The sequence below is a fragment of the Xenopus tropicalis genome, chromosome 3 (assembly GCF_000004195.4).
Source record: "Xenopus tropicalis strain Nigerian chromosome 3, UCB_Xtro_10.0, whole genome shotgun sequence".
Classification (NCBI taxonomy): domain Eukaryota; kingdom Metazoa; phylum Chordata; class Amphibia; order Anura; family Pipidae; genus Xenopus; species Xenopus tropicalis.
In genome coordinates this window covers 95,364,945-95,387,854 of record NC_030679.2, presented here as the reverse complement: position 1 = coordinate 95,387,854, position 22,910 = coordinate 95,364,945, and the positions used below count along the sequence as shown (strand labels likewise).

The following is a 22,910-nucleotide window of genomic DNA, read 5'->3' as shown; positions in this document are numbered from 1 at the left end:
TTAAATAAAATGCAAACATACCAACGTTGCTTGGATAGGCTTGCTTAGAGATGAGTGTGGGTACTGATTTCACCAGCCCTGGCAAAATGACTGTTACAACAGAAACGGCTGCTTCCTCCCAGGACCAGGAAGTGATGTAATCAGGTGGCAGAGTGAATATCAAAGTAAATAATAAACAGCTGCAAGGACACAGTACTAGAAGTGGCCAGAGGAGAGGGGAGGGGGAAGTGCAAGGATACATAAAGCCCAAAATGTATAAGAAATTGTTACATATGAAGAGATTTGCAACACTTGAGAATTGCTGTATCTAAAATGTGGACAGAACTACTGCTGTGGCAGCACAGTTAATATATATTAAAAGTAAGTCTAAAGGCATTCTTTTTAAGTACTTACTGCATATCTAAATTCCCAGATCCCAGATTGGTATTAAAAATTTACCTGCAATGTACTTGTCATTAAATTTGTTATAGTTAATCAATCTGCCCCTGGCTCCTCCCATAACATCACTGCCTACCCTGCCAGTATTATTTTTTGTAGAAAGGTGGAAACCTTAGGCTGATGCCACACGTAGCGTTTTTACGCTGCGTATTTTCGGCGGCTGAAAAACGCCTGATATCATCATCCATAGAAATAACTTGAAAAGACTCGAGGCAAACCACACAAAGCGTAAATACGCTAGAAAACGCCTTAGCACGGATATTTCAAGCGTAGGCTGAAATACGCCAGTACTTGCAAAGCAAGCTATTCCTATGTATACGCAAAGGCAGCTGCCAGACCTAGCGGAAATACGCTGCGTTTTTTGCTATTTCACACTATTAGCACCATGGCAACGGGATTTGCTTACGTCACCAGTACTAGGCTGAAAAACGCCATGTGTGGCTTGTGCGGCGTTTTTAGGCTGAGAAAAAACGCAGCGTAAAAACGCCACGTGTGGCATCAGCCTTACTGCCATATGCCTAACTTTCATATTTCATTGATGCATAAGTTAGGGTGCTGGTAGGGGGATGGATGTGCAGATCTCTGTGCTCTATTCTGGAACTCCGAGACTGCCAGTGATTGGATTGTTTTTTTTGTGCAGTTTTTCCCTCTGCCCTGCAGGTACCAAATGTCCCCTAAGAGAAAAGTCATAGCGTTTTTCCTTGCGTGGGCAAACTTTTTCACCCAGAACAGTTCTGCTGCTAAATTTGTTTTGCCTGGGGTGAACCTTTTCATAAATTTGCTCTTGTTTTTTATATGTAGTCTTTTTTGCAGGTAAAAGACCATGGTCTGTTGTGCTAGGGAAAAATTGAATGTAGATGTAATTACAATCTGCCCCTTGCCTTACACATAACCAATGGGATCAGAGCCCAGATGGAAGCAAGGAATTGGCAACATATGAGCATTTTTTTTTCTATGAAGAACAATTGTATCATAGTGGAAAAGAGTTTATCTAACAAGGCAGGGCAGTGTACATGCTATTGCAAAGCTAATTACGTTTTAACCACAATCTAATTTTGTCTTTCTATTGTCATGCAATACATTTCTGCAAAATTTTCAGCAAAGCAAAATGCTATCCATTCATCGCTAGCTGTGTCTTTAGCCTGGGAAAATTGGCTAAGACATATTACCATTAAACATCTGTATTCTATTTTAACTTATCTCACAAACAGAATAGTGGAGTGTTGGCGATGCATGCTGCTAGCAATAAACAAGAAAGTAAAACAAATAAGTCGTCAGTATGACTGCAAGGGATGGCTACTTGCTGCTGCTGCTACTGGAATTACTACAGTTGGGAGCTCCAGTAACTGCCAATGATGCTGCAGACTGCAAGCTGACATTTTTTAGGTTTAGTTTTTTTAAAACTATAAAAAAATAAATAAAACCAGTTGTAAAAATGTTTTTTTTTTTACATTGGGAATCACCCAATGTGATCGAGGCCAGTTGGGATGGTCACATTTATTTCTGTGTGGTCCCAAAATTTCTGCTAAAAGTCTAAGTCAGTCCAGGACTAGCAATCTGTTTGTTCTGGCAAATATCAGAGGGCCTGCAGTAAGAATGTAGAAATTCACTATAAAGTAGGCTGGTGGGGGCTGTTGGGCCTCTGTGTACAAAATGTCAGGGCCTACTTTGAAACCCAGTCCAAAGCTGGTTTCAGTTAGTGGTTCTCTGACGGAACAGTTCAATGTAAAAATGAAACTGGGTAAAATAGATAGACTGTGCAAAATAAAAAATGTTTTTAATATAGTTAGTTAGCCAAAAATGAAATCTATTAAGGCTGGAGCAACCAGATGTCTAACATAATGGCTAGAACTCTACTTCCTGCTTTCAGCTCTGTAAGCTGTTAGCAGTCAGTAACCAATCAGTGGGGAGGGGGGGGCATATGGGACATAATTGTTCAGTTAGTTTGTATTTGAATCTGACCTGCATGCTCACAAACTAACTGAACAGTTATGTCCCATGTGCCCCCTCCCTAAAGTTACTGACTAACTAAGGGGCACATTTACTAACCCACGAACAGGTCGAAATGAGTCCGATTGCGTTTTTTTCGTAAAGATCGGTATTTTGCGATTTTTTCGTATTTTTTGCGATTTTTTCGGCGTCTTTACGAATTTTTCGTTACCAATACGATTTTTGCGTAAAAACGCGAGTTTTTCGTAGCCATTACGAAAGTTGCGTAAAATCTTGCGATTTTTCGTAGCGTTAAAACTTGCGCAAAAAGTTGCGCTTTTTTCTTGGCGTTAAAACTTACGCGAAACTTCGCACCTTTTAAGTTTTAACGCTACGAAAAAGGCGCAACTTTTGCGTAAGTTTTAACGCTACGGAAAAAGCGCAAGATTTTACGCAACTTTCGTAAAGGCTATGAAAAACTCACGTTTTTACGCAAAAATCGTATTGGTAATGAAAAATTCGTAAAGACGCCGAAAAAATCGCAAAACATACGAAAAAGTCGCAAAATGTTCGTTTTCAAGTCGGAACTTTTCCAATTCAGGTCGGATTCGTGGGTTAGTAAATCAGCCCCTAAGAGTGTAGCTAGTAATCCCATACATCCTTTTGGCTGATTGTTGTGTGATTCCAGTTGGTAACTTGATAGAGATTTGCACACATTTAGCCACATTGTACATTGTTTGGTCTACTGCCAGATAATTTAACCCAAATTTTTTTATTCTGCATTGTGCAGCCAGTCCTAAACCCAGTGGTGTAACAAGATGTTACTGGGCCCCACAGCAAATTCAATTTAGGGCCCCAAAATACTGTTAAGTTGATCCATAACAAAATATATTGAATTACTCACTATTTATAGCCTCACTTGGACCTCTACAATCTTGTGCCCCCTCTGTAGTTACACCCCTGGCTGAACCAAGTACATTATTCCTGCACTATGTCTGAATCTAAGAAAATACTGTATCTACCCCAGACAATGAGGCACTACCAGCTACAGGAATATAATTTAGTTTGACCACTTACTGAATAATATTCTTTGTAAGCAGACTTTTTGACAGTACACCTGAGTACATCTTGATTTTTTTTTAGCATTTTCCTTAAATTTCTGCAACATACCACTGCCCAGTGACAGTATATATACCTTGAACCATAGCCTTCATGTGGATGAAGCATCCCACTAACTTGTTTGTGTACCATGTAAATGCTCAAAATAGCGCATGCTTAGACTTAGCATGCCTTATAGGCCAAACAGCATTTGAAGTTTAGCAGTGGAAAACTGCCATAGGTATTTAAAGGAGACATATCCTATAAAAATTATGAATGTACCAGTGAATTATACTCCTCTAGATATAGAAGGATTGTGCTTAAAAAGTTGTGTTTCAGACTGATTTATTGAGAAATTCCCCCAAAACTAGCCCCGCCCATCTGTTCCACTTCCTGCTGGCTGAATTCTTTTGTGTTCTAAAAGTGTGACTTTATTTTCTAAGAAGGGGCTGCTTACCACTCAGAAGTACATAATAAATGGTGATCAACAGAGAAGATATAAGGCTGCATTTCAATTAAAATCAATGTACAGGTATGGGATCCCTTATCCAGAAACCTGTTATCCAGAAAGCTCTGAATTACGGAAAGGCCATCTCCCATAGGCTCCATTTTAATCAAATAATTCAGAATTTTAAAACGGATTTCCTTTTTCTCTGTAATAATAAAACAGAACCTTGTAATTGATATAATTACCCCTTATTGGGTACAAAACAATCCTATTGGGTTTAATCTTTTATTGATTTTTTAGTAGACTTAAGGTATGGAGATCCAAATTACAGAAAGACCCCTTATCCGGAATACCCTTGGTCCCAAGCTTTCTGCATAACGGGTCCTATACCTGTACCTGTAACTGCATTTATGCAAAGAAACAGGTTGTCCGTTTCTAAAGCCAAACATAATCCCAGTTGCCATGAATGCACCTCTACAGAAAAACTATGCCCCCAGAATGAATAATTAATCCACCATTTAGTGATGGGCCCTCAGAGATCACATGACCAGAAATAATGCAGCTCTAACTGTAACAGGAAGTAGTGTAGAAGCAAAAGTCAGAACTCTGTCCCTTAATTGGGTGATGGGGCCTAGCATGTATGTGTGCCTTGGCTTGTTTGTGTGCGCTATGAACCCTATGATCCCAGGAGGCGGCCCTTAATTCTTAAAATGACAATTTTCTATTTAGGATTACCCAATAGCACATACTACTAAAAAAGTATATTGTTATGAAAATGGTTTACTTAGATGAAGCAGGGTTTTACATATGAGTTTTTTTATGCAATATATTTTTATAGAGACCTTCATTGTTAAGGGGTATAGTTTTCCTTTAAGCAGCCTCTCCCTGCAGCTTTGTTTCAGCACAGCCCATCTTCCAGGCATTACTGTGCATAGATTCTTTTCCTCTCCATCCTAAAAGAAATATCAAGCTGTAAGGAAATTGTGCCTCGCCAGCTACCATAGTGCAAGCTAAGAACACCTCAGCCCATCCCCCATGATCCATGCCTTGTGCATTTATTGACACATAATGAATTTAGCAGGAGCCAGTCTCAGCTGGTGTCACTAGCTCATGCATGCTAGGCAGAATGACTCCATAGCCATTATTTACCCAGTCATTGGCACCCTGTCAGTTTGCTGATCCTCTTTGCAGAATGGATTCGGACATGAATAAAGAACTTCAGTCACCCCATTAGGTCTGGTGAGAAACAAGGGAGTGTATGGAACAGTGACTCCTGCTGTGAATGCTGCTTCCCGGGACTGAACAAAAGGACTGTGTGATACAAAGGATGCCTTGGTGTGCAGAGTATTTGCTTTGGCTGTTTCTATGCCTGGATATCCTGCATGGAGCTTGCGGTAAGTAAATGCACAAAGTGTCATCGATATGTATTTGTGGATTAGATGTCTGGAACTGCTGTGCTCTGTTGCTTGTGTGTGTGTGTGACAATTAATCCTCATATTATTAACCAGGGCACAGAATGCAAGGGCTGCTTGTCCTTTTAGTACAATGCTAATGTTTCTAAGGTTGCTCAGTTGCGTCTTTGTGTGGCGCAAAGTGTGCCCTGTAACTTTGCCTTAGTATCTTATGCTATGGGAACATATGGGGAGTAAATGAGTTTTATTGTGTTGCACACCTAGTAGCTTTATACATGACAGTGTGTTGAACTTGTCTCCCCACACAATACATTTGCATCATGCTAATTTTTAGATTGTAAGCTCTTTTGGGCAGATCCCACTTCACCCCTTGTATTGGTTATTTGTAGCTTTGTATGTTAATCTCTAGGTTCAGTGTATACACTCATTTATTGTACAGCACTGCATAATAGGCTGGCACTTTATAAATATGTTTTATAAATAATAATAATAAACAGATGTACAGAGCAGTTGTAACACTTATGCTTATGCCTTTTGGTATATTTATGCATGGTATGGTAGGAAAAATAATCCTGCATCTGGACTGATTGTTTAGCCTTCCACTGTAAATAAAATTGGTATAAGAGACAGTTCATAGTTACACTGATAAAGGACATGTCAACCCCAAAAATAATTTTTTGCCTGGTAATAGAAAACATAATTTTAAGCAACTCTTCATTGTAAAATGATTAGTGCTTTAAAAGTTATTTGCAAATGTAATTGCTTTTAAAAGCAGTGTCTGTCAGTGCTTTTCTATTCTATGTCCTTAGGGCTCTGACTGCTGAAACAATGTAACACAAGGCAGAAGACTGACAGACCTGTCTATCTGGAGGAGCCTGACACTAGCAACATTGTTTAAAAAGTAACAACCAGGCGTTCAGCAAATGCTGCTTTCTATAGCAATTACATGTACAAATAACTAAAACACTAATAATGTTTAATAGATTAATGTTGGAAAGTTGCTTAGAATTATGTTTTCTTTTATTAGGCAAAAATTATTTTAAGGGTTGACAACTTTAAGTTGGGTTGAAAAAGTCCATCGAGTTCAACCCTTACAAGCAAACCCCATTGCACATAAATACACACACTCATACCAACCTATCTTCACACTCACATACATAAACCATATATATACTAACATCAATACTAACTGTAGATTTTGGTATCACAATAGCCTTGGATACTATGCTTGTTCCAGAACTCATCCAGGCCCCTCAAATCCTTACAACGTTTGTCATGCATTTAACTTTTAAAACTTTACCTACAGGTAAATATTTTGTGCCACGTGGAAAATGACTATTTACCCTTAAAATACACTCTCCATTGTTGTCTGTTTATTTTATACATGTTTATATGGGTGCTACCATGATTCTAGGGAGTAAGTGAACAGTTCTAGAGACTGGTAAGTCAGTGCCTGTTGACAGCAGCTTGCTATGGGAAAGACAGTAGACTTAACCCTGCAAGCCCTGAGTGCCATTAGAGATGTAGCGAACTGTTCACCGGCGAACTAATTCGCGCGAACATCGGGTGTTCGCGTTCACGAAAATTCGCGGACTTTTGCCGATGTTCGCCACTTTGGGTTCGCCGCGTTTTTTTTTGGCGCCGCGTTTTTTCGCCTTGGTTTTCCCGCCGCGTTTTTCCGCCACGTTTTATCGCCTATGCATATACATAGGAATAGCTTGCGTTTTTTTTTCGGCGATGTTCGCTACATCTCTAAGTGCCATAAGTAAACTCCTCATCCATCTTCTGTGTGCCTTAAGGTCCCCATACACGGGCCGACTATAGCTGCCGATATCGGTCCCTTGGACCGATTCAGCAGCTAATCGGCCCGTGTATGGGGAGAGCAGAGCGGCCAAACAATCGGATAATTTTTTTTTTACCTAAATTCTCCCCGATATCGCCCACCCGTAGGTGGGGATATCGGGGGAAGATCCGCTCGCTTGGCGACATCTCCAAGCGAGCGGATCTGCTCGTGTATGGCCACCTTTACTTGCATTTATAGATTTGTCAATTGTTCTGCTGAAGGCATACTGTAATAAGTCTCAGCTGACTCATACCAACATCCTAGCTGTAAAACTGTTCATTTGCCTCCGGGCACTTCTGTGCATTCCTGTACATGAAGCCCACCCACACTGCAAATGGCATGTCAGGGGAGCACACATATGTAATAAGCATGCATAACATATATATGCACAGATGCAAAACCCAAAATGTATCTTATTGCAGTACATTTAACAAGAATCACCCACGTGGTAAACACAATTTACACAAGACCAGCACATCATTATAGATAATTGCTACAATTTGTGTGACAGTTTGGTTAATTGCTGTTAAGCGGTACATAATGTATTCATTATTATTAAATGAAACATAATGTTAAGCTGAATTTGCTGTTTATTTGGACATTGTATAGGAAAGCTGTGTACAAGCACAAACAAAATACTTTCTTGAGGTGCTTAGATTAATTTCCATTAATTAGGAACAGATGTCTTCTAACTCGCAACCGAAAGAATTGGGTCATTGTCGCTATTTAGGGCTTATACACACGGACGTTTCACCCGGCATTTTCCTACGGTGGGAAGGACAGAACGAAATGCAGTCCATTCTTTCTTACTGGCCTGTACTAACACAGGCACATGTAAGCGCCAAATGCAGGTGGAACGCATTGTGTTGTGTTCCACCTGCGAACAGTGCTTACATGTGCCTGTGTTAGTACATGCCGGTATGAAAAAATGGATTGTATTTTGGTGGAATGCAGAACTCCACCACAGTGGGGTGCAGGGTGAAACGCCTGTGTGTATGAGCCCCTTACAGCTAGGGTTGCCACCTTACACTTTTAATACTGGCCACATATTGAATCATACTCTGCATTGCTAATAAGTATTTCATTTAGATACATGCTGCAGACTGAACTGATTTATGTGCAGCCATGCAGCATGCATCTAAATGAATTGCTAATTAGCCATGCAGGATGTGGGTTCAATACATGGCCAGTAGTAAAGGGGTAAGGAGGCAACCATATTTACTGCTTAGGCACTCATTTTGGGTCTGTACTAAATTGTGCAAATGGGGATAAGCTTATGTTTCCTTAGCTTTTCTTTCTGCCTTCTGGTAGAGGAGAGGATTCTCATAATGAATCCCCTTTTAAAAAGCAACTGTGTTGGGCTGAAGTTATTTCCTCATCTATACAAATATTGTTTGTTAGTCTCTTAGCTCATAACAAAGATACTGATTTATGAAAATATTATAAAATGAGCAAATAAGCATGCACCACTATTCTTACTTTTAACTATGGCCTCCCTTTGCACATCTCTTTGCACATTTGTTTAGGAACCTTTTACTCTAGACAGTTACAATAATAATAATAATATACAACAAAAACTGTAGCTTGTTGCAAATAGGGTTGCCACCTGGCTAGTATTTTACCAACATTGGGTAAACCACATTTTGGTTTGTCTGCTTAATTTTAAGCACGCAAAAATGAGTCTCATCTCAGCATGGTTGTGAATTTCTTGTTTTGATGGCCAACTAACTGAAAAACTCTCTTCTTCTCATATCTGCTCTATTTAGACCCTCAGCTGGTTGGTAGGAAAACTGTAAGGTCTTGTCTGTGTATGGGCACCTTTAGGGTGATCACATTTCAGAAAGCATAAGTGCATTCTATATCTGTGTTGGATTTTGATCAGCTGTAAGTAGGACACAGGTATTGCAGACTAGGGAATCATTTCAGCCCTAGCCGTAAACTCAATGACAGAAGCTGCGTACAAAGATATTGCTCCACTGCAGGGAGTTTAATAATAGCAGTTCTGCAGGAAGCCCCAGCTCTATACGCATGGATAGCTGGGAGAAATGACCATCTTGGCAAATGAATTGAACACATCCTGTGATTTATTATTATTGATCTGTCAATCCAATTACATGTTGATCTTTCCTTTGCCAAAAGAAATGAACAGCTTTAAGCTAGAAAAATAATGTATTACAAAGGTATAAAAAGAAATTAATTGCATATTGTTTGTCAGGCTGTATTTGCATTGACAATAGAAGGAAAGCACAGTATTTCTGATATGGAATAAGGTATTCTCTGCCCCAAAGTAACAACTGAATTATATTACAGCACAGAGGTCACCTTCCAGCACTCTGGCTGATGCCGAGCTAGATCTCTGTTACTTTTTGGCAGTTACTTGGAGAGGATCATGGGAGTTGTAGTTAATAACAATTGACTGACAATCAAAATGTTCTATAGCCAACAAGGCAACACATGGAAAGAACTTCAACTAGTTTTGTATAGGTATGTTTTTCTAAGGAGACAGTTCAAATGAACTCATCTGGAAATGTAGCTTAGAGGGGAAGTTCGCCTTTAACAGTTAATATGCTATAAATTGTTCTACTTATAGCAACCTTTTAACCTTTTTACCTTCTTTTTTATTTCAATGTTTTATTTATTTAAAAGTTTAACAGTTTTATAGCAAAAATATAGTTTAACTGATCTTCATTTTTATTTGTAATGGTCTATCAATTGTTTTCTTTAACATACTGCCTCTTTCCAGACTTTTTTTTATTTTAAAGTGTTAACATTTTACCAACAACACAGAGATAGAGAAAGACATACAGTAGGTGGCTAGAGCGAGCGTGGCATGTTCATTTGGATTGCACTTAACCATGTGTCCCACACTGCACTGAACTTGGCTGAACATATATAACAATTTCTGTTTGGGTAGCACATTGTTAATAAGTTTCTTCCAGAAGGTGAGGGATGGAGATAGGGTGGACTTCCATTTTAGCAGCATAGCTTTCTTTACATAAAGTAATAGTTGCAAGTAACACAAACATTGGTATGATGATAAAGTCTTCCAGGACCCCAACAACCACACTTTCAAGGAGAGAATGTTGGCAAAGGACATTGTCTCACTGATATATTTTAGTTCTTTCCAAACTTTACTTTTAGAATCAGAACTATAACCACATGGCTGCTAAAATTATTAAACTGCTGCAGAGCAAATAGTTAACAAATAGTTCACAAAACTATAAGATCATGTGCACATTGTTAGAGGATATCAATATCTACACCATACTAAAAACTTAATTGTAAGGTGATCTAGTTTATATATCTCAGGATGGATGCTTACATTGCTCCCAGGGCTGCACTTATCAAATAAGCAATCCAGGACCCATGCCTAGGCAGAACTGTTAGGGGGCATCTCTTGGGTGCCTATATGGTGAAAAAATACAAAAAAAATTCTGTGCTGCCACTGGATACTTGCTTACTAAATGCGGTTGTGAAGGGGCCGTGAAGTGTTCAGTGTATAAAACAAGACAAATAACATAAAGCTTGGGACCTCTTAGTCTTGCATTTCTCAGTTTTCCAACTAGGATTTAAAACAAGCTTACAGAAAAGTCACCATGGTGGAATATTAAAGTTAAACAATATTTAATGCAGGTATTGGACCTGTAATCCAGAATACTCGGGACCTGCGGTTTTCTGGATAAGGGATCTTTCTGTCATTTGGATATCCATACCTTAACCCAACTAAAACATAATATAAACATTAAATAAACCCAATAGGATTGTTTTGCCTCCAATAAAGATTAATCATATCTTAGTTAGGATCAAGTACAAGGCACTGTTTTATTACAGAGAAAAAGGAAATCATTTTTAGAAAATTGGAATTATTTGATTAAAATGTTTATGGAACATGGCCCTTACATAATTCTGAGCTTTCTGGATAACAGGTGTTTTGGGATAATGGATCCCTTACCTGTATTTAAGTAGGTATCCATTATATATACAGAAGAAATTGAAGCAAGGGTGGCACTCTGCTTCAGTCTCTGTCTCGGGTGCAAGGTAAATAGTTTTAGATATAGAAAAAAAGACTAGCAACACCGAGTTTATTGCAAAAAAATCCATTGTGTGTGTGTATATATAATATATAATATATATATATACACACACCAACAAGAGATGTGTTTGTTTGTCCAGTAGGTGGTGATATTCTACAATTGAATGAGTATATTGCTGTGTAGTACTATTACTGATAAGATTGAGTCATGGCATGCAACCATTTCCTATGATTTACTTATTTACTATTTCCTTTGATTGTGCTAGGACTGACACTTTTTTTGCTTGATAGAACTGCTTATCATGAATTTCTAGACTGGTACAAAGGTCCGTGAGCAAAGCATATTTGTAGGCCTTCTGTTCCCCTTTCACTCAGATAATACCTATGTACTAATAGCTTTTGCTTCTTGGAGCTGCTCTGACAGGAATTATGCCAGATAACATCATATAACTAAAACAGTCATTTAAATGGTCTGTTATAAAGGGGAATTGATGTTTATGCTTTGTTTTCATCTTGACAGGAATATCAGAACCATCGTATATTGCCAAAAGTGAAGACCGATTATTCAAATATTTGTTTCAGCAGCAAGACTACCAAAGATGGGTTCGCCCAGTTGAACACTTGAATGATACAGTGAAAGTGAAGTTTGGCCTTGCCATTACACAGCTTGTGGATGTAGTATGTATAGTAAATACATTTGTGTTTTCATTACAATAGAACTGCACATTAAATCCCATTTCTATATATCACATGCTGGCACAGAATGTCCACAGTAAACTAACAGTGCCCTGTATTCATGCACACTGCTGACCTATTCAGTAACTTGGTAGGAAAGGATATAGGTCATTGTCTTACTGACACAACCAAAACCTGGTACATTTCAGTAATTGCTATGGAGCGCTCAGTTTGTGGTCACTCTCTCACTCCACCCCCAGTTTATGGCACAGTTATATATTTCAGGCATTTGATTAGTTTTTCTGTATATTTTGTAGGATGAAAAAAATCAACTAATGACTACAAATGTATGGTTAAAGCAGGTAAGTGCACTAGTCAATTCATTTTTGTGTAATCTTGCAAATAAAAAGGAAACTGCTAGTGGAATTTCTATGAGATGATATGAAATAAACACAAGAACATGATCCAGAATGCTTCTTCCCACATTGCTGCCACCCTAGGTCTTGTCATAAATCCAGGCCTGCTGTCAGCATAGGGCAATATTATTATAGTGAAATATTGCTGTAATAGGAACATAGCTAGATGAACAAATTAATTATTTGAAGAATTAAGTTACATGTTCTGTAGTATCAGGCAACACACAGCTTTATAAATAGCCCCAGGCTCAAGTATTTATTCTTATAATCATTGGCTTCCTTGTTAGGATATATCTAATACACAAGCAAACTGCTAGGCATCATAAAAAGAGACAGTGATATCTGATAAACATTTACACTGCATGATTATTAGGCCCCATAAGGTTTAGCAGTGGATATACAACAGACCATCTAATGGTAACATAGTTGTGGAATTCTTTATCTGGATATCCATTATCTAGAAAGCTCTGAATTATGGGAAGACAATCTCCCATAGAGACTATTTTAACCAAATAATTAAAATTTTAGAAAATAATTCCTTTTTCTCTGTACTGATAAAACATTACCTTGTAAGATATAATTAAGCCTTAATGGAGGCAAAACAATCCTGGTTTTTTTTTTTAAATGTTTATATTATTTTTTATTTACTAACATTTATATTTTTTTTTTTCAATGTTCGTGTTTTTGTGTTTTTTCTTTTATGATTTTTTTAAGTGTAAAAGCCATAACAAACACTAATACAATAGCTTTACCATCTAAAAGCTGTTGAGGCCATGTAGAAGTCAATGGGAGTTGTCCTAGGTAAATAGTAACAATCTTTAATTTGTGGTTTTAGAGGTGTTCAGTTTTGTTTTGTTTATAAGTCCATGAAAAATGTGTGGTTTTCATTAGTCACTTATTATCCAGAAGGCAAAGATAGAAAATGAGGAGCGAATAGCAGCAGAGGCTAAGACTAACCCCAACATTTTTTTAAGTACATTAATGGTAAAAAGCTGCAGCTTGAAAGTGTGGCTCCATTAAATTATTATTATTTATTATTATTATTAACATTTATTTATATAGCGCCAACATATTCCGCAGCGCTGTACAATAAGTGGGTTTCATGCATTGGACATACAGAGTAACATATAAAGCAATCAATAACCGATACAAGAGGTGAAGAGGGCCCTGCCCAAAAGAGCTTACAATCTACAAGGAGAAAGGGTTGAGACACAAGGTGTGGGAATGGGCATGACCAGAGTTGTGAGAGGTGTGGCACAGGGTATTGCTAAACTAGATTAGGGTAAGCTTCTCTAAATAAATGTGTTTTTAGAGATCTCTTGAAGGCAGAGAGATTGGGAGAAAGTCTGACAGTTTGTGGGAGTGAATTCCAGAGAAGGCATGGTAACAATATGGTTATAACTATTACAGAAAAGGCAAATGTGCTAAGTCAGGATATGTGACTCACTTTATAGGGGGTAAATCTAATAAATGACTAGAAATTCATGGTTTAGTGGAAATGAGTTTAGTTGTGGTTTCAAAAACCTCTAAAACGATGAAATGTTAATAAATCTACCCCTAAGTATGGTAATCCAAATTAAGGAAAGGCCCCTCTTCGTTTGTGATTGGAGGGTTAGATTGTTAACATTTAAGGGACACTGATTCCAAATGATTTAATTTGAAGTAGTAAAGGAAAATGTTGCTATAGACTATTACAGGGTTATACATTTCTTCTTAAGCCCTTGTGTAAAATTCATTCATAGATGCAGAAAAATACTGTAATTGTCATGTAATAGTTGTATATTATTATAAAGGGACTTGAAAAACAAGGTTCAAGGACCTCAAATATTAGGCCCTCTTTTATTTTTGGGCCAGGGGGGCCCGCCCATTTAGTCCTTATGTAAATATGGCACAGTTCTGTGGCAACTGTAATGTGCCAGCAGCAGTTTTTTTTTCTGAACAGCAGGGAGAAGGGAAGTTGTAATGATGTTTTTGTTGCCTTGGAACCCAATGCTGTACCTAAAGTCCCTATGGCCTAGCCACTACCTTATCCTGCGCCTCCAGTAAAGTTAATGCCCGTAACATCTAACAGAAAACACATTTTTATATTTTTGTCCTTCATGGAATTAGAGAAATCTGCAAAACATTGAGAATATGTTTTGTATTGACTTCCTTAATCCATTTCAAGGAAAGGTCCTTTTATTGCATTTGTTAAACTGCAGAATATCATTAGAGGCTAATTCTGTAAAGATATGATAGCCTTAATAAAATTATATTGTCAGTTTGCCTGTTCTCAGTGCTCTGCGATAGACCAAACTTCCATTAACTGTAGGCTGCCACTGTTTTAATTAGATCTCATTTCTTTTCTGCTATAATACATTGCAATCTCACCACACTTTACACACATTACTGTTACTTCTTTAAAGGGGTTGTTCACCTCTAAATTAATTTTAGTAACATGATGAGACCATTTGCAACTGGTTTTTCAGTTATTTAGCTTTTTGTTTATCAGCTCTCCAGCAGGTTGCTAGGGTCTTGTTTATCTAGGCAGTGGTTTAAATGAGAGACTGGAACATGAATAGGAGATTTACGGAATAGAAAGATAAGTAATAAATGTAACAACAATAACAAGGAAATAGTAAGATCACAGAGCAATAGTTTTTGGCTGCTAGGGTCAGTGACTCCCAAGTGAAAGGTGAGAAGATGCAGAAGTGGAAGGCAAATATTTCAAAAACTATTAAAAAAAAAAAGACCAACTGCAAAGTTGCTGGGAATTGCACATTCTATAACATACTAAAAGTTAATGTAAAGGTAATATGATTCCATTTTCATTACTGAGTTCCATGTTCTTTTATAAATGTACCCCCCTCAACTAAAACTGAAAAAGGACACATTTGCGTATTAGGAACTCTGTTAATTAGTGTTCACTTTGAGGAGTAGGCATAGGTAGATCCCACAGAAGCAGATTACTACCTATTTTAGGTTACAAACACAAGTAGTGCCTGACTGCATCCCATTTGCTCCAGGGCTTTTGAGAGTTTGTAAAAGCCCAGGAACAGGCAAGGAAATCATTGTGGTTGTGAAACCAGTGGCAAGTATTGGATGGATATTAAGTATATGCTTGGGAGCAGGAAATTGGTTGGCAGATTGTTTCAGTGCACAAGTGTGAGCTAATCCAATTTGGGAAGACAGAAAATGTTTATGTAGATGCACTGACCTCAGTCTATGTAGGCTTAGGAGAAGCTGTTAAAGGAACAGTAACATCAAAAAATTAAAGTGTTTTAAAGTAATTCAAATATAATGTGCTGTTGCTCTGCAAAAAAACTGGTGTTTTTGCTACAGAAAAGCTACAATATAAATAAGCTGCTGTGTAGCCATGGGGGCAGCCATTTAAGCTGGAAAAAGGAGAAAAGGCACAGGTTACATAGCAGATAACTAGTAGATAAGCCCCATATAATGGGGGTTTATCTGTTATCTGCTAAGTAACCTGTGCCTTTTCTCCTTTAAATGGCTGCCCCCATGGCTACACAGCAGCTTACTTATATAAACTATAGTAGTCTTTCTGAGGCAAACACACCAGTTGTAGCAATGCAGGGCAACAGGACATTATATTGTAATTACTTTTATACACTTTCATTTTTTGGTGTTACTGTTCCTTTAAACTGCAGCCATAGCTAAAAAACCTTCTACAAGCTTCATAATTGCTAAAGGTTTGCATTTTAACAGGAGCCAGTTGACACTTTAGCTTGGTAACCTTAAAATAGGGGCACAGGAAAAAGTTTGTACAGGTATGGGATCCCTTATCTGGAAATCCGTTATCCAGAAAGCTCCGAATTATGGAAAGCCCCTCTCCCATAGACTCCATTTTAATCAAATAATTCAGAATTTTAAAACTGTTTTCCTTTTTCTCTGTAATAATACAAAAGTAACTTGTAATTGATGCCAACTAAGATATAAATAATCCTTATTGGATGCAAAACAATCCTATTGGATTTAATTAATATTTTATTGATTTTTTAGTAGACTTAAGGTATGGAGATCCAAATTACGGAAAGACTCCTTATCCGGAATACCCTTGGTCCCGAGCATTCTGGATAGCAGGTCCTATACCTGTATACAGATGCATGTCTGAGGCAGACTGCACAGATTAAAAAACAGTTGTGTTGATTCATGTTTGGGGTATCTATCACATCATGAATCATGAGAGATCTAGAGTTGGCAATAGGGAAACAACCCCGGAGAAAGAGCAAGAGCTAGAGGCTATTTGGAATTTGAGTAGAACCAGGGATCAAGAAAGACAACAAAGTAAGGCCAACTTAACATACATGACCAAAAGAAATACCAGTGGCTGTTCTTAGTAAGAAAGGGGATGTGTTTTTCAGAAGCTCTAGTATAACTTTAGTGAGAATATTATGTACTGTTGGATTTAGCATGACTGGCAAGGCAATGAGATATCTATATGAATACAAAAGAAAGATCACAAGTTAATGAGGTAATGGGTTGTTCATGCATTTGGGGAGAAATGTTAGGAAAACTAAACCTGGCTATTAAAGTATATACTTTTCTTTCTTGCTTTAGACACTACGAATTGTCAAAATACTATTTCTGCTATTGGACCAAATTAGCATTACACTGGATTTCCAATAAAATAATGTACATTATTAAAATATTATTTATGTAATCATATTATGCTATTTTATTATTAAAGAGGTGCACATTCAAAATTGATGTGTAATCATACCCATGTAATTAATGATCATTTAAAGTTAGAATGCCAATCATTTTTAAATTATAACTAATTGTGCTGTACATATTAATTAGGCTTTAGTTCTCCTTTAAACCAAACTAAAGAACTAGGGCAGAAATGTTGTACATTATGTTTTGGGCCCTTTAGCAGGGAAGATCTGTGCCTCCAAAGATGCCCCAGTAGCTCCCCATCTTCTTTTTGGCTGATTCTTTGCACATGCTCTGTGCTGCTGTCGGTTACTGAGCTTAGGGACTGACTCACAATATACTGTATATATAGAATATAAATGTCATAATGTACTGCTGATTAGTAATAAATACAGAATTACTACATCACAGCTCTGAAACCAGTCCAATTAGCATCATAATTTAATAATCAGCCCTGTGGCATCAGCTTATATGACAGGCCAACCTCATTTTCTTATTGATCATTTGTGACCACCCATAAGCTTAGCTTCCCAACAGCTGCTCAGAGCATACTTGAGTATGTGAGTGTTGCAGACACTTTCCAAGATGGGGAGCTCCTGTGACAAGTCTGAAGGTCGGAATCATTGGTGCTATAGAGATGCTAAAACTTTAGGCTGGTGCTGTAAGTACAGTATATTACATTTTTAGCATTTTTAGCCATATTCATTTTTAGGGTTTAATTCTCCTTTAAGCCTGCCAGTGCATTTAATATAAAGTTTGTTTCTCTCTTTGTTTAAAACATGAATACTAATTCTGTATGCTTCTTTCTAGGAATGGGTTGATGTTAAGTTGAGATGGGACCCCAATGAGTTTGCTGGAATAACATCAATTCGTGTCCCCTCCGATTCTATTTGGATTCCTGATATCGTTCTGTATGACAAGTAAGATCAGTGTGTATATTTATATTTATTATTAGAATGATCTTTAAGCACTAGTTGTCATAGAGGGGGCACAACCAGGAATCCCTTACTAACACACTATAACCTACGTTCACCTGGATCAACCAATTAATCTAGTTTCTCAGTGTGTCCCATTTTTGGAACTAACCAGTTGCCAGAGGTAAAAAAGAAATGCTGGCCAGGTTGTAATAATATGTTTGCTGCTTGTTATAGAATTTTTATAGGGCAAGGTAAGGGTGCCAGAGGGCTGTTAAAGAAATATATAATACACATTTTCCCAGTGCTCCACTACATTTCAAAACTTGCAAGGAGCCATGGAGAAATGGTTGGTAAATTTGATATTTTCTATATGAAATATTATAAACAGAGGATGGTTTAAGAACCCCAGACAATGCCATCAACCTCAGAAAAAGCCCAGGCCAATGGTTATATTGTACTAACACAAACAGGAAGTTATACAAATATAAGGTTTGCTGGTTTTGAAAAAAAAGAATAGCCTGCTATGTTAGGTTTGTATGTATGTTATATAGTATACTAATACTCTCAAGAATGTTTGACTTCTAATCAATGCACTGACTGGTGATATGTATGAGGCGATTCTGAGCTGTACAGTAAGCCAAGATAGCTGCTGCACCCAGGCAATAATCAAATATTTGTGTCATACATTTTATCTGCTCATTATTTAAATTAGGCAGAACATCTAAAATGTCTGGAATGTTACAACCTATAAGATATACACCAACAGAGGTTGCCAGGCTTTAGTACATGTGGAGATGTTTAATGGCAATTCTGTTCTCATCTGAACATTCCTACCTGATTGTATGTAGAAGGTTTAATTATATACAGTAAGTTTATAACAAAGTATCTGTTAACCTTTGCATTACTGTTTCACAAGGAACAATTAAGAAACAAACTACTTTTGTTTTGTGTTGTTTTTATAGTGCTGATGGGCGCTTTGAAGGGTCGGTTACAAAAGCTGTGGTGAGATACGATGGCACCATAAACTGGACTCCACCAGCAAATTACAAAAGCTCTTGTACCATAGATGTGACATTTTTTCCTTTTGATCTTCAAAACTGCTCCATGAAGTTTGGCTCATGGACCTACGATGGATCTCAGGTTGACATCATTCTTGAAGATTATCATGTGGACAAAAGAGACTTCTTTGACAACGGTGAATGGGAAATTGTTAATGCAACTGGAAACAAAGGAAATCGAACAGATGGGTGCTGCTTTTATCCATACATTACGTATTCATTCATAATAAAACGTTTACCCCTTTTTTACACACTTTTTCTAATTATTCCCTGCATAGGACTTTCTTTCCTGACAATACTTGTTTTTTATCTGCCTTCCAATGAGGGTGAAAAAATTTCTCTTTGTACCTCAGTCCTTGTATCTCTAACAGTTTTTCTACTTGTGATAGAAGAAATTATACCTTCGTCATCAAAGGTCATACCTCTTATTGGAGAGTACTTGGTGTTCACCATGATATTTGTAACATTATCAATTGTTCTAACAGTTTTTGCCATAAACATTCATAATCGTTCTTCTGCAACACATAATGCTATGGCACCCTGGGTTCGCAAAATATTCCTTCACAAACTTCCTAAACTGTTATGTATGAGAAGTCACGTGGATAGATACTTCACTAGAAAGGATGAAACGGGAAAGGTCAGAGGACCAGAGTCATCTAGGAATACCTTAGAGGCAGCCTTGGATTCCATCCGTTATATAACACGGCATGTCATGAAGGAACATGAAGTTCAAGAGGTATGTTTTACATATCTAAACATAGATGTGAATGGTTTGAGTAAATATGCTTTAAAGGAGAAACACTAGAAAAAATGTATCTAAAAATTCTAAAGAAGATGAAGGCTACACAAAGGATCACTAATGCTCTTATTTATGTTTACCCTTGTATATGTATATTTCTATATCTTATGGCAGATTCTGCCTTGCCTGTAATTATAGGCGATTGCGTTTGATGCCTAGGTTGTAGCCAGATGTTAAAGGAGACATCATTTGTGAAAATCAAGAATGTACCAGTGCATTATACTCATTTAAATATACAAGCAATGTTCTTAAAAAATTAGTGTTTTGACAGATCTATTGAAAAATGTCCCCAGTCCATCAGTTCCACTTCCTGCTGCCTTCTGTCCCAAGCTGTGTAGGGGGGCCAGCAGCACTCAGCACACTGCAATGCAGGATAGGAACCAATCAGCATCTAAGCTGACCTGATAGGGAACTGAAGCTTGTCTTTGATTGTATGACCGCAGGTCTGTGATTGGCTATTCCCCCTCCTGCAGGGGGAATATTAGGTCCAATTTCATTGCATAGGGATAAAATAAAAGGTTTAAAAATCCCTTTATGGGAGGGATGCTTTTGACCATAGATTGCATTCCCTCTCCGTGGGTCTGCATTGGTCGTGACCCTGGCCCTGGGACAAAAGATTGGATAGACACCAAACTAGGCATAGATTTTGTGCGTGTGGCAACCTCACTAAAGATTGTATCTTTTTGTGTATGGATAGTACATTTCAAAGTATAAAAAAACAAGGATATTACTTAAATCCTGTAATGTGTGTGTGTGTGTGTGTGTATATATTATATTATATTATATATATATATATATATATATATATATATATATATATATATATATATATATATATATTAGTCCAAATTGAATCGGCACTCACCGCTCCAAAGGCATTCGCCGGGTGCTGACCAAAGGGTAAACAGCAGATTTGTAGAAAGCACTCACAGCATGGATAAAGTAAAAAATTTTCTTTATGTTTATTTAGATCATCGCATCTACGCGTTTCGATCCTCGTGGGATCGTCATCGTCATATATATATATAAATAAATTAGAAGCTGCTTAAAGAAGGAGCACAATATTTTGGTGAAATAAAAAATTTCCCTGATGATAATATGATATTACAAACTCAAAGCAGGTATACACCTTTGTGATATTGACAGCAGGGTTTTCCCACACCAAAAAAAAAAAAAAAAAAAAGAGGAACAATTTTGTGTAGCATATTCAACAAAGTAAAGTTACTTTTCTGAAACCAGAACAGACTGATCCACTGGCATTCTGCATATATAGGAAACTGCATATAATTGTTGGGTACCGAAAGTGGGATGCTCAATCCCTTGCAGCTGCCTAGCAGAATTACTATTGAGGTATGAATCACACAGCTCCTTCATGACATTAGTAGGATTAATGATTTTGCAAAGTTGCTTGAAATTCTCACTGTGTACTAACAATCATAAGTGTTCATTCATTGGTAGTTAAGTCTTAGGGACATTCCCTTGAATAAATAAAAAAATATTCAACAAATGGAATTGGAAGCTCTAAACTCTATAGTTATTTTATTTGTGATTTACGATGGTTAAAGTGTTAACAAGCTGAATTTAATAGCTCTTTGTTTTCCTCCCACAGGTTGTTGAAGACTGGAAGTTTGTAGCTCAAGTGCTCGACAGAATGTTCTTATGGACATTTCTTCTTGTTTCAGTAATTGGTTCACTTTTCCTATTTATACCTGTCATACATAAATGGGCCAATATTATTGTGCCTGTACACATTGGAAACATGTATGGAGACAAAAATACATAAGCATTATCAAATGTCATGTTCATATATGATAAATTTGCTGCTTTGACCAAGATTTGATGCTTTAAGAGAACCTATATTTTTATTTATTTAATTAACTTTATTACTTAAGCTATTTCCTAAAGCTCCAGAATCATATTTGGTTGAGCTCAGATGCCTTTTATACGTTAACATCTTTATTTTGTAATGTTTCATTTATTTTCTTACTAGCAGATGTAGGCCTATGCACTGTACATCCTGCAGAATATCAGCTGCATGTTGCCCTATTCTGTAAACAAATCACTGCGGTGTAAAATAATAACAAACCTCTTGTTACAAAATTGCAGACTGTGCCTTTTCTCTTCAATTATATATGAATGGGGTGAACAGACTACATACATGTTGAAAAAAAACAATATAATTAGTTTATGAGTACCCTCATATAATATAAAATTATATATTGTGAGTCGGTCCCTAAGCTCAGGTATCTGACAGCAGCATGGGACATAAGCTGTGAATAAGCAGAAAATAAAATAAGGAGCTAATGGGGGCATCTTAAAATTCAAAGAGTTTCCGCGCTAAAGGGCAATGGTGGCCTTGGGCTGTTATAGAACCCAATACATAATGTGCTGCATTTCTAGCCTCCTCTTTTGTTAAGCTTTAGTTCTTTAAAATGAATGAAAATGTAGTTTTGTAGGGCTTCATTATTAATCATGAAATAAGGATATTTGCCTGCAAAATAAGACTGACACCATTCAAAACAACTATCACCTGACTGTGGTGCATTTTTGGGGCAAGAGATCTAGAGGTTACACACTACTGCCTAGGCAAACCCATACTTTTTTAAGCAAGAAAACTGCAAGCTATTAGTGGAAAAATAGGAAAAGAACCTTTTTTATATATGTATATACCTATGTTTATGTATGTATGTATGTGTGTATATATATATATATATATATATATATATATATATATATATATGTGTGTATATATATATATCTCAAAGAAAAGTATACCGCACTCTCAGGTCTTGTGAAGCAAAAAGTTTTATTTAAAAAGTGACTAACGTTTCGGCTATCTAAACAGCCTTTCTCAAAGTGCAAGAGTAACACACAAACCCCCCAAAATAAACCTCTATATATGTATAGAGTCCACACGACAGCACCACACTCCAAAGATTACTACCATGTAGCTGCCCCTGTGCCTTGAATACCATATAGATACTGAATCAAACACAACCAGCACCAAGGGTCTTGTGGTTCAAATAAAAGTGTATTATAATTGCATGTACAACCTTTACAACCTTGTACATGCAATTATAATACAGTAATATTTATTTGAACCACAAGACCCTTGGTGCTGGTTGTGTTTGATTCGGTATATATATATATATATATATATATATATATATATATATCAACTCCAAAGAGAG

General features: G+C 37.1%; 1 protein-coding gene across 2 annotated transcripts; it reads left to right on the top strand.

The window, feature by feature from the left end:
- Window positions 1–239: 239 nt before the first annotated feature.
- On the top strand, window positions 240–21,819 carry chrna5 (cholinergic receptor nicotinic alpha 5 subunit). Of its 2 annotated transcripts, XM_002937883.5 has the most exons (7): window positions 240–360; window positions 5,105–5,307; window positions 11,722–11,879; window positions 12,194–12,238; window positions 17,756–17,865; window positions 18,825–19,656; window positions 21,329–21,819. In XM_002937883.5, the coding sequence occupies exons 2-7, from the start codon at window positions 5,196–5,198 to the stop codon at window positions 21,500–21,502; spliced, it is 1,431 nt and encodes a 476-aa protein (XP_002937929.1). In that variant the 5' UTR covers window positions 240–360; window positions 5,105–5,195; the 3' UTR covers window positions 21,503–21,819. The 2 variants fall into 2 exon arrangements, with proteins under 2 accessions (XP_002937929.1, XP_031755008.1); XM_031899148.1 differs by lacking the exon at window positions 240–360 and having other exon boundaries at window positions 4,893–5,307.
- The last annotated feature ends 1,091 nt before the right edge of the window (window positions 21,820–22,910 follow it).